Genomic DNA, 17,956 nt, shown 5'->3' on the forward strand with positions numbered 1-17,956 from the left:
GGTAATTTGTTCATTCTGAAGGGACGCCTTTGACCATCTACCAGAAATACTGTTTAATCATCGACTGGCTAAAAAAAATACCGTATGAATACACTCTAATAAAGTAAAAATAATAATCTTACCTGAGAAGGAAAATAAATCAAATAAGAGCAGGTCAAATTTATTTTTTATTTCTTAAAATAGCATATGACTAGCAACAACATACATATGCCAAGGCCTTATGAAGGTATAAACCAGAAATTCATACAGACAAAGCAAGTTATATATTAGTGACATTGATTTTATAATTCATGGCTTCGTAGTTTTCTTAAAAGCATGATCCATTCGTTTGTATCATCATTCAAACTAACACATTCATTAACACTTGCTTATGTATAACAAGAGAGCCATAAGGAAAATGAGGATGAATGCATGATGAATCAAATGTAAAAGAAACGTTCTTTATGATTCTAGGTGAATCCTTCATTAGCTTATCACAAAAATAACAATTAAGTGCAAGAATAATTGCTCAGTGAGTGATGGAATTAAGATAAGTTTCCATGGCTTAAAAAATCACCGCTTTCCGCACTATTGCTGCTGTTTTATAATAGCAATGTGTTTTTCCTATTTCAATATTAAGTTACCATGATTTCCTTTGGGCTTCAAGGAAGTTGGGCTACTCATCCCAGCGATATTTACAAACCAAAAATAAATATTGAGGCGGAATTTGGGTACTCGGATCAAATACGACGTACTCGCCCACAAAAGAAAGCTTTATTCACTTAAGCTCCAAGCCCAGATGAGATGCAAGTTAAAGTGTAGAATTAGCCCTCCTTGTATAAGAAAAAGCCAATAGAGTAAGTATCTGGTGAACTTTCTAGGCTCCTTAACAAACTCTTACAGAATATTACGAAAAGTAAGTTATGGCACTCAGCATTCAAAGATCTTTCACTGAGAAGGCATGCAAACGTTTTTGAAGACAGAGGGCCGCCAAATAAATGTCTTTGGCTAAACATTTCTAATTATTTTGTAAACAGATCAGATCGTAGAATCTAGAGCTTTATGAAAATTTCAGTGATGTGATAAGGCTAAAAAGAATATTAATTGTGTGACAAAGCAACAAACAAATCGCTGATTGCAAAACTGAAAAAGGGAAAATATTTGTAAGTGATATGAATGAATGAAGATTGCGATATATAGAATTAAAAGGAAATAATTCCCATACGATATAAAACAAAGATCTTCCGCGTGATTTACAATCATACGGTTTAACACTGTCATCAAGAATTCAAATACTCAAACTTTTTTTTTTCATTATTGTACAAGCAAATTATTTACACCGCCGGATTCTGGTACGCATTATTTTAGCTTTAAACAAATCAACACAAGCCATGCAAAGTCTATGAATGATGTATATATTCCTCTCAGAAGTAAGTACAGTAAGCAAAATAATGATCTATTTCATAAATAAGTGCACTTTGATTGTGAAAATGGTTTCCCTACGTTACTGAGATTCATACTGGCCATTGCACAAATTGACTATAATCTCTGACTAAATTACTATTCACAATATGTTCACTCTAGACCAAGACTCAAGTCACCGATCTTTTCGTGGTCGCAGCTGACAGCTGTCGATCTTTTTCAGACTAAGGCCCATGATGCTGTAGGAAGCGTCCTTTGATATTTGACAGCTGCACCACACTTCTGAGGAGTGGCTTGTGAACTTGGCCTGAGATGAAAAGACTCTGATGTCTAAGAGAATTGTCTTTGTGGTTTTGTAATTGCCCGAGCTTCACAAACTCTTGCCTCGTGAACGGCAGGTTTTCTAAATAATCTAACAAGGCACTTACACCATCCACAAGAATGGAAGACCATCTGCAACAACTTCATCCAGATGTTACAAGATTTCACTGATTTGGTAAATTGTCAGACATTAGACTTCTGGGTGCCATTTTGTTTCCAGATAAAGTTACGCACTAGACAGGAAAACTTGGTAATCAATGGACGTTTTAAACACTGTCGAGCGCCCCCAAGGCTGCAGTGAAAAGCGACATCTGAGGCTTCTTGTTGTTTGTTGTCACCGATCTGCTTGAACTTTTGATATTTTACTTCCTACGGAAAGAGTCGAATAACTGTTCCAGGGGACAATACTGTCAAGCATCGGAGTCGAATGAAAAGTTTCAGTGACCAAAACATCGTCACATCGATTGGGGTAATTATCACTCAGCCCGAGTCCTCTGACAGGGACAACCCGACAAAACAAAGAGAAAGTTATCTCGGGTATAGATGGCACGACCCGCAGAAAAATCAAAGGTCCTCACGCCCTGTTTCTTCTCCGGATCAATATGAACACTGTGGCTTCAAGTCTTTGTCGTATTAGCGGTATGATGAACCTGAGGGAAAGAAAGATTCCTTCGTAATTCGAAAATATTGAAAACATCGATTAAGATTGCACATCCTTGAAGTATTTGCAGGAATTATGATGAAATATTTGCACCTTAGAATACATTGTCATCTTCATTATGTTATATTTTCCTTGAATCAATTATCACATGCATTTTTAGAATATGTTATATTTCCTCAAAATACGAAGCCATTGGTTTTACTGGAAATTGTATAAGTAGCAATGTTTCTCTAAGTACTGAATTAGTAATTTGCATGTTTTGCTATCTACAATTAAGAGAGAGAGAGAGAGAGAGAGAGAGAGAGAGAGAGAGAGAGAGAGAGAGAGAGAGAGAGAGAAACTTACCTAGAATTTAAAATCGCCAAATCGCCAGGAAGGCTAAGCTTACGACGACTGCCATGGCAGAATGAGCTTCGCTCCCAGAAATCACTGGACGAAAAGGGAAGAAGAAGATCATTATTACTATATTCTGAGAGCTATGATATTTACTCTTATAAGGTAATCTGTCTTCTTATGAGGTCGTGTACGAGTTTTTATTATATAACAATGAAAAGATTATTTGATTCCATGAGTTATTATTATGATTTTTTTTATTCAAAATATGAAGAGATGACATTCTGCCCAGAAAAGAAAAAATATTAAGTATGTAAATGTACATGTTATTAGTATTCTTATTATTGAAAACAAAGATATGTAGTTTATTACATACAATTTTTAATTACTGAGTCATGGAAAAAAGCATGGGTTACGTATTTAAATCATTGCTAGTTTTAACATTGCTGCTATTAGAATGATAATGATAATAACCTCATTCTAATATTACATCTATCAGAATTATAATGATTATAACAATACCTTCCTAATATTGCAAGAATTAAAATTGCAACGATTATTCTTAAAACAACTTCATTGTATTCTCAGATATGATGGTATTTAGTGGAATTTTTTTTCATAAGTCCTTTTGCTCTGCAATTCATTAGTTCTTAGGTTTAAATTAACTGTTATGTTTTCATGTCCATTTGCTAATTTGTCTTATTTACATATGTTTTCAAATCCATTCGTCCCGAAACCCATTTGATCTCATGTTTATTCAAGCCAATGTCCAATTGTTCTGAAACCTATCGTAGCTAAAGTTAATTTGTTCTCAAATTCAGCACTCAACTTTCAAACAACACAAGTATCTAAATATCTTACACTGGAGCGAATTTAAATGAAAATATATGCAGCTACTGTACTGAGATAATCACATGCAATTGTGCAAAGTAGCTTATGGTAAGCATATCAATATTAGTTTTAGGATAACTGTTATAAAGATGAAAGTATGATACGTTTGTACTGAGAATATTTAATAGAAATGCTCGCTAAGAACACCATAATTTTTTTATAAGTAAATAAAATACTAAGAGTACTACAGAATTCCTTATAAACAAAACCCCACTAAAAAACGCTACTGTATTATTTTCACGTAAATCTCATCCACTAAAAATAACAGTGAGTTACTTTCAAGCTGTCAAGATTGCTATAGACTTCTTTTTGAGCATAAATAATCATAACCACTGTTGGATTTTTCAATAACAAATAAATAAAACCCCTGGAAGTGTTTGGAAAACCATGATGGTAAAGAATACGACGTGACTGAACTTTGAACAAACGTGGCTCCAGGTGACTTCAATTAAAACCATCTAAAACAACCGGGAATTTACATATAACATTGGGACATGCAGTCAAAGCAAGTCGTGTAAAACATAGCTGATCAGAGAAGCCACTTAAACAAACTAACACTTTTTTTTTCTAAGTGTACTGAAACAAGTGTTTCAAGATCTTCATGGAACCAGTTTTAGTTTTCTGAAAAGAAAACTATTGCGCTGGCTTCGTCCTTCCGTCCGCACTTTTTACTGTCCGCACTTTTTTCTGTCTGCACTTTTTCTGTTCGCCCTCAGATCTTGAAAGCTAATGAGGCTAAAGGACTGCAAATTGGTACGTGATCACCCACCCTCCAATCATCAAATATACGAAATTGCTGCCCTTTAGCCTCAGTAGTTGTTATTTTATTCTTGGTTAATTTAGCCATGGTCTTGCTTCTGGCAACGATGTGGGATAGGCCACCACGGAGCCGTAATTAAAGTTTCATGGATTGCGGCTCATGCAGCATTATACCGAAACCACCGAAAACTAGATCTATTTTTGGTGGCCTTGATCATAAGATGTACAGAAACCTCGATTGCACAGGAGAAGCTTCGGCGAATTTTTTACTTGTTTTAATGCGAAAACCAATGTTCTTAACTAGCCCAGGCCCGAAGAAGGTTAAAGAGTGAGTGGGAGTGTGGAAAGGTTTGGTCTCGACTACTGAGCTAATGTGCAAATACAATACATACTATCATCCTTACCAGCCCCAACCTTTGCTCCTGAAAAAGAAGAAGAAAGATTCTTATCATTTCAAAGAAAGATGAAACGCGCCGTAGCAGATACTATGCTCTCAATAATCCCGTGTTTTATGTTATTTACAAATCAAGAAAAATTTAATGTAAGTTCTGGCTTCGCTTAGCATTAAAAAGAGCAATTTAGAATTGACATACATTGCATTATCAGTTACTGATCAATAGTTAGTTGCTCATTGTTAGTAGTTAATATATTTTATTTTGTAGCCAAAAAAGGTGTATATCCTTAGAGGAGATGGCATTATAAAAACCAAGGTAACAGTTACTGCCTCAGGCATCCTTTAAGTACGTATCTATTAGTAGTGGTCACAGTTTAGATGTGTTATATCCGGAGATATTGTTACATAACAATGATTGTCCTAAAGCACGTTATGAGTTATCTCAAAAATTCGAATTATATTGCTTACATGACAGCAGTAAAAGAAAAGGTAAACAACGAATAATAATAATAATAATAATAATAATAATAATAATAATAATAATAATAAGCCAACGAACTACCCATTACAATTACCATTGCTGATTCTATTATTCATAGTAACGGAAATGATGGTGATTTTTGTAATACTACAGATAATGAGGGATTACTTGCCCATTATTGATACTAGAATAATACTAATAGTAAATACACTTAGATTCTCGCTTCTACCTGCCACCATTGCTGATGGAATTAATAACAACAGTAATCATAATAAACCGATGAACTAAAGATATTTGATACGTATAACTGACCAGAAACCTCATCTTCCCTGACCACTACAAAATGGAATAATGTTTCTCAGTTTAATTAGAAAGATAACGACGAAACCTCACTAGCGGCTCATCTGTAACCTCCCCAATTAAAAACTGATTTAATTCTGCGCCTTCTAGCCTGTATAATTGCATAGAAGCCTCACTAACAGCACATCTGTTCTCTCCCTCACAGTAAGAAAATAGAAGGCTGACCAACAGTAAATCCGCTCCTTCACAGTAAAAATAGAAGCCCCACCAACATCAAATCCGTTCTTTCCATCACAGTAAAAAATAGAAACTTCACCAACAGCACATTCGTTCTCTCCCTCACAGTAAAAAATTAAAGAAGCCTCACCAATAGAAAAAAATAAAACCCTTACCAACAGCACATTCGTTCTCTCCCTCACAGTGAAAGATAGAAGCCTCACCAACAGCAAAAATCATAAACCTCACCAACAACACATCCGTTTCCTCCCTCACAGTAAAAAAAATACCAACTAACGACTCACTCGGCTCGTAATGAGTTTTATTGGTGACGAAGACCTCGGTGTGAGGAATGGTGACCTCGCACTCGAAGTGGGTGGGCCCGTCCAACTCCTCCTCCTTCACCAGGACCTCGACCATCGCGTGGTACAGGTTGTCGTCCCAGGACTTGACGACGTCCACGCCCTCGAGTTTAGCCCTGGCATGGAATGCGTTGTTAATAGAAGGACATAGGAATTAAATAGAGTAGATTAACATTCAATTTGAAGTGAACAGAAGTATAAATGTGATTGAATATATATATATATATATATATATATATATATATATATATATATATATATATATATATATATATACACACACACACACACACACACACACACACACATATATATATATATATATATATATATATATATATATATATATATAAATTTCTATCACATCTCTGTCATTTATATACAAGCATTAAGCTGCATCTGTCGTTTAATATCCAATTGATTCTACATCGGAAATTATATATAAATATATATATATATATATATATATATATATATATATTATATATATATATATATATCAAAAAGGCATGGTAGTGAATTGTTAATCTCAGCTCTTTCCGGTTAGAGACAGGTCGTTTAGAGACTAGCGCTGGATTCCTCGAAGATTGCTGAAATGAAAAAAACAGCCGGGAAAGATGACCAATGCAATTTGAGGTCGGTGACGCCTCGGAAATCACATACCTCGGACGTGGAGCAGCCGTGTTTGCTGGGTGCCATGCAGGGCATGTCTGCATGTGTGTTCGTAGCAAACGATATATGGCTTTGGTTATGAGAAATAAGGATAAGGGAGGGGACTCATTGATTACTTATGACAGGGTGCAGAACACGCCTGGAAGGGGTGTTGAGAGATATTGGGAGGTGTTGCAGACCCATCGAATAAGGTAATGTAAGAAAGAACTTTGAAAAATGTTAACCTTTGAAGTGATAATAAATATGTGGGAGAAAGAGAAGTGTGGTGCGGTACACATTCTTTCTGATTAACTTTCATGGGTAAAGTGGTATAATAATTGTGGTCTCTTTATTTCAGATGGGTTCAATGTCACCATACAGAAAAATGGATTCTCTAAGACGTTATTGACTTATTAAAATGGTGTGGTTAGTCGGACATAGTGAGATTACAGGGGCTACTTACTTAAACCTAATTTGGAGAAGAAAACGATAGCTTAATGGGTTTTTTTGGGTCAGAGGTAATTCATTTTATTCCATTTTATTAATTAATTTGTTCCATTTTAATGTTAGCTAATTTGGGAAATAAAAAGTATATTTTTGTATCTACGGGAATTCATTTCAGCCTAGCTTGAGTTTCAGCTAATGCCTAGAGAGATTCTGCTACAGAACGACGGTAGGTAGTTGCCTGTTAGTAGTAAGAATATATATAGTTATATATATGTTATATATATAGATATTCTATATATATTATATATATATATATAATATACATGTGTATCTATATCTCATATATATATATAATATATATATCTATATATATATTATATAGAATACATGTATGTATATGTATCTAAAGGGGTTTCATGAAAATTGGAAACATCTTTTTGTTAAGGCAACAAAGAAACTTTACATGTACAACCAGAAGGGGAGTAGAAGAAGGGAGAGAATTCCGAGCCTGAACTAACCTGTCGTTCTCATCCTCAGACATCATGTGAAAAGTGACTTCGGGTTCGGGATAGATGTCCCTGACTTTGCAGAAGACGCGGACGCTGTCTTCTCCTTCCTCTTTGGTCCAGATTTCGACGTTCGACGGTTTGCCTGTGGAGTGGGGTTGCGTGTCAGCATGGTTGGTAATAAAGCATGCATTGCATACTGACATATTGGTACATACACCACCACTGTTGAGTATGTATGTACTCTTTCGCATAAGAATGCATAGAGGTGCATACAAACACGCACACACACATGGATATATATATAAATGTATAAAGCTAATTATATATATATATATATTGATATATATATCATACGTCAATATATCCATACTACCAATCGTCCCGAATAGATATTGTATTAGATAAATACACACACACATATTAATGAATATAATATATATATATATATATATATATATAACACACACACACACATATATATATATATATATATATATATATATATATATATATATATAACTCACCTACGTACATTTGTTAGTGACAGGCAGGGGTACGGGCCCTTATTAGTAGCAGAGCTGTCAGGTATACGACCAGCGGTACTTATCTCCTTTCTTAAAGCATGATTCTAATATTCCTTAAAATATTCTAGATTTAGTTTCGTTGTCGCATCATAATTCATGCCCAAATAGCACTACAGATCATACTAGACTTACGTAAGATCTTTTATTATTACGAAAAATAGAAATTGCTTCCAGTTTTCAACAATTTAATTCCTTCATTAATACATATTCAGCTTAAGAGTTTATTATTACCTCTATGACTTCATATCTATTTGGTTACTGTTAACTTTGCTTATATATTGAGAGAGAGAGAGAGAGAGAGAGAGAGAGAGAGAGAGAGAGAGAGAGAGAGAGAGAGAATACTTCATGCAGAGCTAGTAACAGAGATAAAGTGTGCGAATAGATTCCGAAAATGTGTATGAGAGAGAGAGAGAGAGAGAGAGAGAGAGAGAGAGAGAGAGAGAGAGAGAGAGAGAGAGAGAGAGATAATTTCCATCGTTGCTCTTATCACAAACACTATCTTACAAAAGTAAAGCAGCCGTTTTGCTCCCCTCAATCTACTGCTATAGGAATGCCGCCAACTTATTTTTACCTAGCATATGCGGAGAGAGAGAGAGAGAGAGAGAGAGAGAGAGAGAGAGAGAGAGAGATTCTGCAAGTTTGAACCTGATATTAAATCAAGAAAAACCTTGTTACATGCTCGTGCGTGCTTGCGCGTGTTTTTGTATGCGTGTGTGAAGATAATCACAAAACATTAAGAATTGCTATATTTGTCTATTATGTAAACTACCAGAAGTTACGGCTGGCACTTAGGCTGTAAATGGGAGCAATTACCCTGATGTGGGTGCCGGTATAGTGCTTGCAATAAAGACACATTATATCTTTATTATCAGAAGTATTCGTACATTCGTATGAAACAAACTAAAGATGTAAAAAGTTTTACGTGAAAATAAAATAAAAACCAAAGCTGAAAAAAAAACAGATGCTATACATGAAACAGGAAGATTGAAAAAGGGGATTTTATGATAAAATATAAACTTAAGGAACATTTTTATTTTCAATAGGAAGCCATCGACACTAGAAGCTTCATATCCTTAGATATAGATATCAAGCCATTATTTTACATAATAATTACGTTGAGACATTAGAAGAAAGTGCCTAGGGCCAAGATTTTTTTTCCAAGTGTCAAAAAATGTGGCGCTGGTTAGGTGAGGTGGACGAGGAGAGAGGAGGAGAGGTGGGTTCGAAGCCGTAACTTGAGCTCACTCCATAAGCAGTGATGTTCGATGGAGGCCATCATTCCATTCAATGATATCTGTGTTGTTGTATGTTTTCATATCTTTTCCTTTCATAAAAGATTATATCTAATAAGTATGTTATTGTTGTAATTGTTTTTTGACTCTTTAATAAGAATCTTTTTCTTTGTCGTTTCTTTATTTTGATGACCTTAGCAATTGCAATATATACGAAATTGAATAAAGAATTATGAAATCATTTTAAAATTAAGATTAAATAAATGAAAATATGAGAAATAAAATGGAAGGCAGAAATAAAAATGAAAGGTAAAATTGAAAACGGAAAGGTAGAAAAATATAAATGAAAGGTAGCAATGAAAATAAAAAGTGGTCGCTTTATTGAAATACAAATAGATTTTTAAAAATCAATCGGTTTGGCTCCTTACGGATAAAATAGAACAAACTAGTAAAAGAAAAACAGAGGAAACACCGAGAAAAAAAAGGATCGATCCGCGGCTCCACCGAAAGGCGGGAAGTTTGCCGATGGTAACAGTTTGTTTTCTTAATGAAGACAGGGCTTAGGAGTTAAGTAGGCCTATACTTAGGGGAATGATTTATAAACAAATAAACTTGGCTATGAGCGTTTATTTACCCATGTCTGTCCCAAGTCGGATAAATGAAAGGGTTGACCAAAGTGTTTACGTTTATGTCCCACGGAATATCAAGTGTTGGCTGAAACCTGTAGTAAGCTATATAGTAGCCTGGAGTTAGCGGCACTGTAGTACCATACGGACGCATCAAAGCCAAGAGTCTTTGAACAGTCCTACAAACATATAGGTAAACTACTCAGGAAAAAACGATGATATGAAAAAGATTAAGTAAGTATAATGAAACAATCAACTTTTAAAAGTCAGTTTAAATGAGACTGAATGAAATAGACAATGAAAATGAAGCTGTAATAAAAATAAATCCCCGTAGAGAGGTAGGGCCGTCAGTACACAGCATGCGTTACTTAATTAAGGTTCTTTGCAGCGTGTCTTCTGCCCCTAGCTCCAACATCCCTTTGTTCCTTTTGCTGTACCTCCTTTCATATTCTCTTTCTTCCATCTTACTCTCCACCCTCTTCTAACAATTGATTCATAGTGCAACTGCGAGGTTTTCCTCCTGTTACACCTTTCAAAATTTTTACTGTCGATTTCCGTTTCAGCGCTGAATGACCTCGTAGGTCCTAGTGCTTGGCCTTTGGCCTAAATTCTATATTCAATTCAATTCAATAAAAATAATTAAAAATAAACGAACATAGCCGATAAAGGATAAAGCGGAATTTAAAAGAAAATTTTTAAAATAAAGCAGCACTCATAATAGTACTAAAAAGAAATTTTTTTTAAAGCGTTGATCATCTATGTTAATGAGCCTCCTTGCAAGTCATTCGCTCCCTAATGCGCAAGAACAAGAGTCGAGTCTTTAGCAGCACTTAAGGATAGTCCTCTATCGCCAATGACAGAGCCCAGGGCGGCGCCCTATCTTCTGGTTCCCTCCTGAGGGTGGAGATACCGAAGGCAAAGTGGCTTTTGACTTAAAGGCATCTCTGTCACGTAATGCGATTTCTGCCATTCTTCTTAAATGCAGAGGCCGATGGGGAGGGCAACCCAGTCCCCCAAGGACACAAGTGAACGGATAAGAATTGAGGATTAACTCGGAACGAAGCGATAGCTTGGCATTGAAGGCCCTTTAAATAAAAAAAATTCCTCCCTAAGATATGATATATGCAATAATTAATATGTGTTCATGCAAATGTGCTTATTTTTGCTCCTGTGAATGCATGCCGAATGTATGAGTGGGCGTAGGTATTCGCATAGATATACATAGATACATATACATATAAATCTATGTGTGTGTATGTATATATATATATATATATATATATATATATATATATATATATATATATATATATATAAGGATGTCTGTGTATGTGCATAATAGCGTATGAGTTATGGGAAACAGAGAGAATGCATGTGAGTGTGTGTTCGTATATTTAAAAACACTTGCACTGTGGGAGTATGTGTGTGTGTGTTTGTATCAGAGTTCTTTTACTCGTGTGTTAAAGAGTTAAATTCTCGTCAGACTATCCTGTAATGCAATTAGTGATCAATATTGTCATTTGTTCAGTTTCCCAGCCTTCCTTTATCACGGGCTATGCATCATTGAATGGAAAGGAGCGTAAAGCTCTGATAGGAGATATTTAGATGTGGATATAAACAATTCACGTTAAAGCTCATTTTTTCCACTTTCAGTCGAACAGCTGTTTTAACATAAGGTCCCAATAATAATTCCTGTCAGATAAAGCGAGACAAACAATTGTCAGAGGACGGTGTGTTTGACCGAGCCAGGCAGAGGAAAGCTGTCAGAAACATCGACCCCGACACTGAAGTGGGAAAAGATGCAGAGAAAGAATCATTCTTGTCCGATAACACACTCAACTTCTGAAGTAGATATCGGGAGAGCATCTTCTGAGATTCATAAGTTGCACTTCAAACTTTATCTCCACCAGTGCAGCCGGAATGTGCACTTTGGAGAAAAGTAGTGCAACATCCGGCAACATAAATGTGCATGTGGAATGTTTAATTGTTGCTCGCATATATCATGGCAGGTTTATTTGAACACGAATGTATTTTCACCCATAAATTTTCTATAATCCATTTGTATGAATTGTGGAAATAGTCCTCCGGTTATTCCGTAATCATAAGTAATTTTAGGACTAACTCTGTAATAAAACATTAAAAACCAAACATAGCAGGAATGCAACGTCGATTATCTTTTTATTTATTAATTGCGCTCAATATCCGTTGGTAACTTATTAATGAAGGTGACTTGTAATAAGATTAACGTCTCTGTCTCGTAGAATATCAGGCACTTCTGAAACTTGCAGCAAACCTAAAGAGGTGTGTGCGGTAGGCAATGCGTAAATGAGGCCAGAAAGCTAACAGTTTTAATCTTGCCTGCCTGGCCGAATTTATCTAGTAAGTTACCCCAAATAAAGCAGATGGGTTCGCCCATTTTTCCCCATGAAATGTAATTCATACATTAACTCTCAAAGGATTTATTTATTTAGATAGTTTCTGTTTAAAATGTACAAGTGAATGATATCCTATGTAGAACAAGTGCATGGACGGAAAAAATGCAGTAAAATACTAGAAACCAAATATAGCAGGATTACAAAATATTCTTTATATATATATATATATATATAATATATATATATATATATATATATATATATATATATATATATATATATATATATATATATAATATATATATATATACATATATATATGTATATATATAATTTGCTTTCAATTTCCGTTTGCAAGCTATTAATGAAAATAATTGAATGAAATTGTATAGCAGGAAATTACTGATGGTGATCTCCATTTACAGTTAAAAAGTATAATCAGTGTATAAAAAAATTTCATCGAAAGTAGTATTTAACAATGAACATCATCGATGTTCCATTCTATTTTCAACTAAAAGGAAGACGACGATTCATTGAATGTTAGGATTTATGGAACAACGTTAAAGCTACGAAGAGAAAGCGAAGTCATAAATAAACCCAGCCCTAAAAATGTCACTGAAAGGAAAATAAAAAATGAAGATAAATGTAAACCATATTCCAGCATCCCTCGTTCAAATGGCATCGAGATAAACTTACTGTAAACCACAAGCTTCCTGGGAATTTCCAACTCGACGTCGAAAGTGGACGCTTGGCATCTGTAGTCCCCAGACATGTCTGTCGTCGGATTCAGAAGTCGAAGGCCGCTGTGCTTATGGTCCGGGTCATCAGATGACTCGTATGCGAGGTCAATACGGTCGGAGAACAAGCCCAGGTGCTGCCCGAAAGAAAAACAGAAGTGAATTATAAAAGCACAGTGAAATGGCATCCGCAGATTGACAGACCACACAGGACTGTGCTGTTGCCATAAAAGAAAAGCATTATTATGATCAATGTATTCACACAGCAGTGCAGGTCATCTCACAGATTAAGACCCAACATTGTAGTCACACTTATCAAGAATTAACACATATAATATTATATTTGTTTTTATAGATTATATTTGTTTTTATAGATGAACGTACTGAATAGTGTAGTTTCCCTTATGCGCCAACACAGATCACATAAAGTATTAACTGATTGAAACGGAACACTTAGGCTCCTTACAGACTGACACAGAACACGATGGATAGTGGCGTCGATACACCGACTTCATTCACAATTAAAGCAACAGTGTAGCTTTACTTATGTATAAAGCATCAAACAGCGTCGTCAAACCTATTATCTACTACAGAACCTTTGTAGCGGTATCGTCACGATCACAAACTATCTCTTAAGGCACAGTAGTGACACTCACTTCAACAGATTGTGGGGTACTATCTTGTTGCCATCAGCTGTCAAGACACTGACCATAAAATTGACACTTACAGATTTGCACAGAAACCACAGACGAGTTATTTTACTCTAACAGATATACACTCAGAATTATTAACCATAAGAAGGAGTGCAATAATTGAGAGTTGGGTCCACTCACCAGTTCTAGTTATTATTTTATTTGTCATTATTATGAGAAAAAGAGACCAGCAATAAAAAAACGACAAAAACATTATTGAACTGCTGAGAGCCTGATTGGTTTCTATATTTTTTTTTCGTTAATGTATCTAAAATGTTGATTTTGCGTCTCAGGTGAATTATACCTTATCTCATAGTGATACCCACCGAAGGTCCGTGTCCAGCGATCCACTGGTAGAGGGGCACGGGGTTGTCTCTGAAGAACCATTTGACGGCGAGGCCGAGGTCCTCCTCCTCGATCGTGTAGGGACAGTCGAACTCGACAGCGTCGACCGTTCCGTTCTCGACAACTTCGATCAAAAGCTCATCATCGACCTGGAGTCCTTGGGCGATTCCTTCGGAGTAAATCATAAGGCAAATGAATTGTCAGAAAAGATAGGAGGGTCAAGAGTCGTCAGTATTTAGCTCGGTTATATAACTGTAAGTTTTGTATTTTTGTCCGTGATTGATGTCTGACCATAACCACACAGAAATAAAATCAGTTAAATACCTGATATTGAATTATGTGGTATATCCACAGGGAAGTTACAACACTAGTCACTGCCACATTCATACTTTAACTACTCAATCATGAATGAACTTCTAAAACATGAACCATTTCATGCGCCTACAAAGAATTTTGATCACACACACTTTCTTGTATGTACTTTGACGTTTCCTGGATATGTGCCATTCTTTTCCAGTTCCTCTTTCGCACCTTCTGTCCAGCACTTTCCAGGTCTTTGCCCTCTCCACACCTCCCCTCCCCCGCCTAACCGAACCATACACTCTTTTCATTTCCACTCTTTCCACATCAACAAACCATCTCAAAACGCCCTATATTAACCTTCTTCACCTTCGTATCTTGGCATTTTCTCCATTTCCACTCTTCTATGTCCATAAACTACCAAATCAGTTCATCTAAACAGCTTCAGCCCTTTTCGTTCATTCACACTCAGCAACCACACTTCACTTCCATAAAGGAGAGTGAGCTCAGCAATGCCTTTAAACATTTCGATCTTGATTTCCTTTGTCACTACCTGTCTTTTTCACGCACATTTCAACCTAGAGTCACCCGTTCTGTGACGCACCCCTTTATTCATCTCAACACCATCAGTTATACTTACTCCCACTTACCTATACGAAAGTGTACGCTTTAGGTAAAATTCATTGCTTCATCTTCCTGGTTTTAATTTATACTTAAAACTTAAAGCTGCTCAGAAATGACAAATATAGTCACATGAAACGATAACTAATGTCAAGGAAAGTTGAAAAGGGTTGAGAAGAACCTCAACTTTTCTTCTTTTGTTAAATATTCATAGCAATGATTCAACTTTTTTAAGTACAACTAAAAATGAGAGAGAGAGAGAGAGAGAGATTTTGTAAACTATCATCGTTTGAATAGTCTTTATCACAATGAAATTCTATGAAATAGAGAAAGCATGAGAAATGCATCTGCCTTTATAGCATTTAAGCCGTCTTATTCCTCAGAGAGAGAGAGAGAGAGAGAGAGAGAGAGAGAGAGAGATTCGGGACATGACTAGTTCTCTTTGGCCTTCAGCCAATCACAACTTAGAACTGGTGATGTATCCAGCTCATATAAATAGCTTATGCGAAAGTCGTGTGAAGGATATAGGGGAAAACTTGTTAACAAATGCTTTAATGGGAGAACTTGAGAGAAACACTGATGCGTTTGCAGGACAGTAAATGATTGCAAATATCCTGTTCTCTCTCCCAATTATTCCGGAAGATACATAAAATTATACGATAATGATGAAACACAAAATGCTGTAGCTATCTGCCCAGCTGCCATATACTGCTGTTTGCAAATATGAAGATTATGATAAAAATGTGAAGGAAAGCTCTCTCTCCATCTCTCTCTTTAATATATTACTGACTCGCTATATGAAAACGCCAAAAACGTTCGTAAAAATAATTATAAAAGCAAAGCAAATGCTCCCTCTTATTTTATTTTACTAGGTGAAAACGTGAATGATATGAAAGCCAACGAAATATTCTCTCTCCTTCTCTCTCTCTCTCGCTTCTCTATATATATCTATATATATATATATATATATATATATATATTATATATATATGCACAAATACGTACACACACACATTCACCATAACTGTTTTCCAAGTAAGGTTTCTAAAATTGTTATTGCAGATCTGTTTGTTCAGTTTCTCCCCTGTCTCGATATTTCCCATTTAACGTAACTGAATTCATGACTCGTGTAAATATGGGAAGAGGTGTCCTAACGGGTGTTGCTATGCCACCTGAAAGGAGGGGGAATCCCCGCCCCTCTCAGCTCAACGGTATGTTGTCGATATATATATATATATATATATATATATATATATATATATATATATATATATATATATATATATATATATATATATATATATGTGTGTGTGTGTGTGTGTGTGTATATATATGCATGTATGTATATATGTATATATATATATATATATATATATATATATATACATAATATATGTATTTAAACATGTAGATACATACATATTTATATGTAGATACATATATTGTTTATTAAGTTAAAGTATTCTACTACATACAGTTGATAGACGTCGCGTTTATATATTACAAAATCTTAATCAAGGAAATTCGGGGCAACCAGTTGTATTTGATATGCTGCAAGTACGTTGATTTACGAAAATAGTTAACCATTGGCCCCATTTGTGACGGGAGACGTACGGTTGGATATTAACAAACCATAAGTTCTTGTGCAAAGAAAGACATAAAGTACTCAGTCTTACTATATATATATATATATATATATATATATATATATATATATATATATATATATATATATTCAATTTCATATGTACAATGTACTGTTTAAAATGCCCAGCACACTACAACAGCAACAACGACGATGATGATAATACAAAAATAAATAAACAAATAAAAATAATAATGCAGGAAAAGCTAAAGCAGCCATCCTCAAAAGTCTATTATCTTCCATTGCAGATTGCAGAGTCAGGCTTCTTGGCTGCTGGCCATTTCCTGACTACGTTTCCTTGCAATATTTCACTTGATCTTACGCAGATGCTGAGTGAACACTTTTTCAGCCCATCCATTTTTCTCAACTTTATTCATTCGAATTTCCTCACTCACTGTCTTGCCTTTATTTCGAGGAAAGCTGTTTTTTATTATAACCACTTAATATGTGCATGCACTCACGAAATACACACACACACACACACACACACACACACACATATATATATATATATATATATATATATATATATATATATATATATATATATATATATATATATATAGTATATGACAGACTTGCGTCGAACCCACCTAGGCGCACTGCGTCATCCATACCTGTTTCGAACTCACCCTCTTGCTTTCTGAACGTTAACGCCACTAAGGAATCAAGGGGTGCAAAAGCAGAGAGAGAGAGAGAGAGAGAGAGAGAGAGAGAGGAGAGAGAGAGAGAGCGTTCAACGACAGTAGGCATAATGTATTCTTGTGATTCTTTTGAGGCGTCACGTTGTCACTCTCAAAATGTATCAAGTCCTTCTCAACAAGGCAGTGGGACTTATTATTTTCTATTTTGTGGAAGCTTGCATTAAGAGAAGAAGACTTTTAAGGCCTGTTTCATGTAAATGTTTCATTTTTAGAATAATAAAATGTATGCACCGATTATCAAATGGGACGAAGACTTATACCTGCTCATTTCCGTTGATTATGAGTTACTTTAGCATGTTTTCTTATATTGGCCATTGGCTTCTGTACAGGAAGATCTGACTCCCCAGAATGATACGCTGTAAAAGCTCG

General features: G+C 35.4%; 1 protein-coding gene across 5 annotated transcripts in view; it reads right to left on the minus strand.

Annotated features, from left to right (window-relative positions):
- Positions 1-148: 148 nt before the first annotated feature.
- The window catches only part of LOC135201442 (uncharacterized), a 35,554-nt gene continuing 17,746 nt past the window's right edge, over positions 149-17,956 (minus strand). For 3 of the 5 annotated variants that reach the window (XM_064230382.1, XM_064230384.1, XM_064230383.1), the window contains exons 3-9: positions 14,299-14,486; positions 13,240-13,417; positions 7,736-7,868; positions 6,063-6,235; positions 4,759-4,788; positions 2,729-2,812; positions 149-2,372 (exon numbers count right to left, since the gene is read on the minus strand). In XM_064230382.1, coding sequence (XP_064086452.1) covers positions 2,736-2,812; positions 4,759-4,788; positions 6,063-6,235; positions 7,736-7,868; positions 13,240-13,417; positions 14,299-14,486 — 779 coding nt within the window. In that variant the 3' untranslated portion in view covers positions 149-2,372; positions 2,729-2,735. The remainder of the gene's footprint in view (positions 2,373-2,728; positions 2,813-4,758; positions 4,789-6,062; positions 6,236-7,735; positions 7,869-13,239; positions 13,418-14,298; positions 14,487-17,956) is intronic. The other 2 variants (XM_064230385.1, XM_064230386.1) reach the window with 2 other exon arrangements.

The sequence above is a fragment of the Macrobrachium nipponense genome, chromosome 28 (genome assembly GCF_015104395.2).
Source record: "Macrobrachium nipponense isolate FS-2020 chromosome 28, ASM1510439v2, whole genome shotgun sequence".
Lineage (NCBI taxonomy): Eukaryota > Metazoa > Arthropoda > Malacostraca > Decapoda > Palaemonidae > Macrobrachium > Macrobrachium nipponense.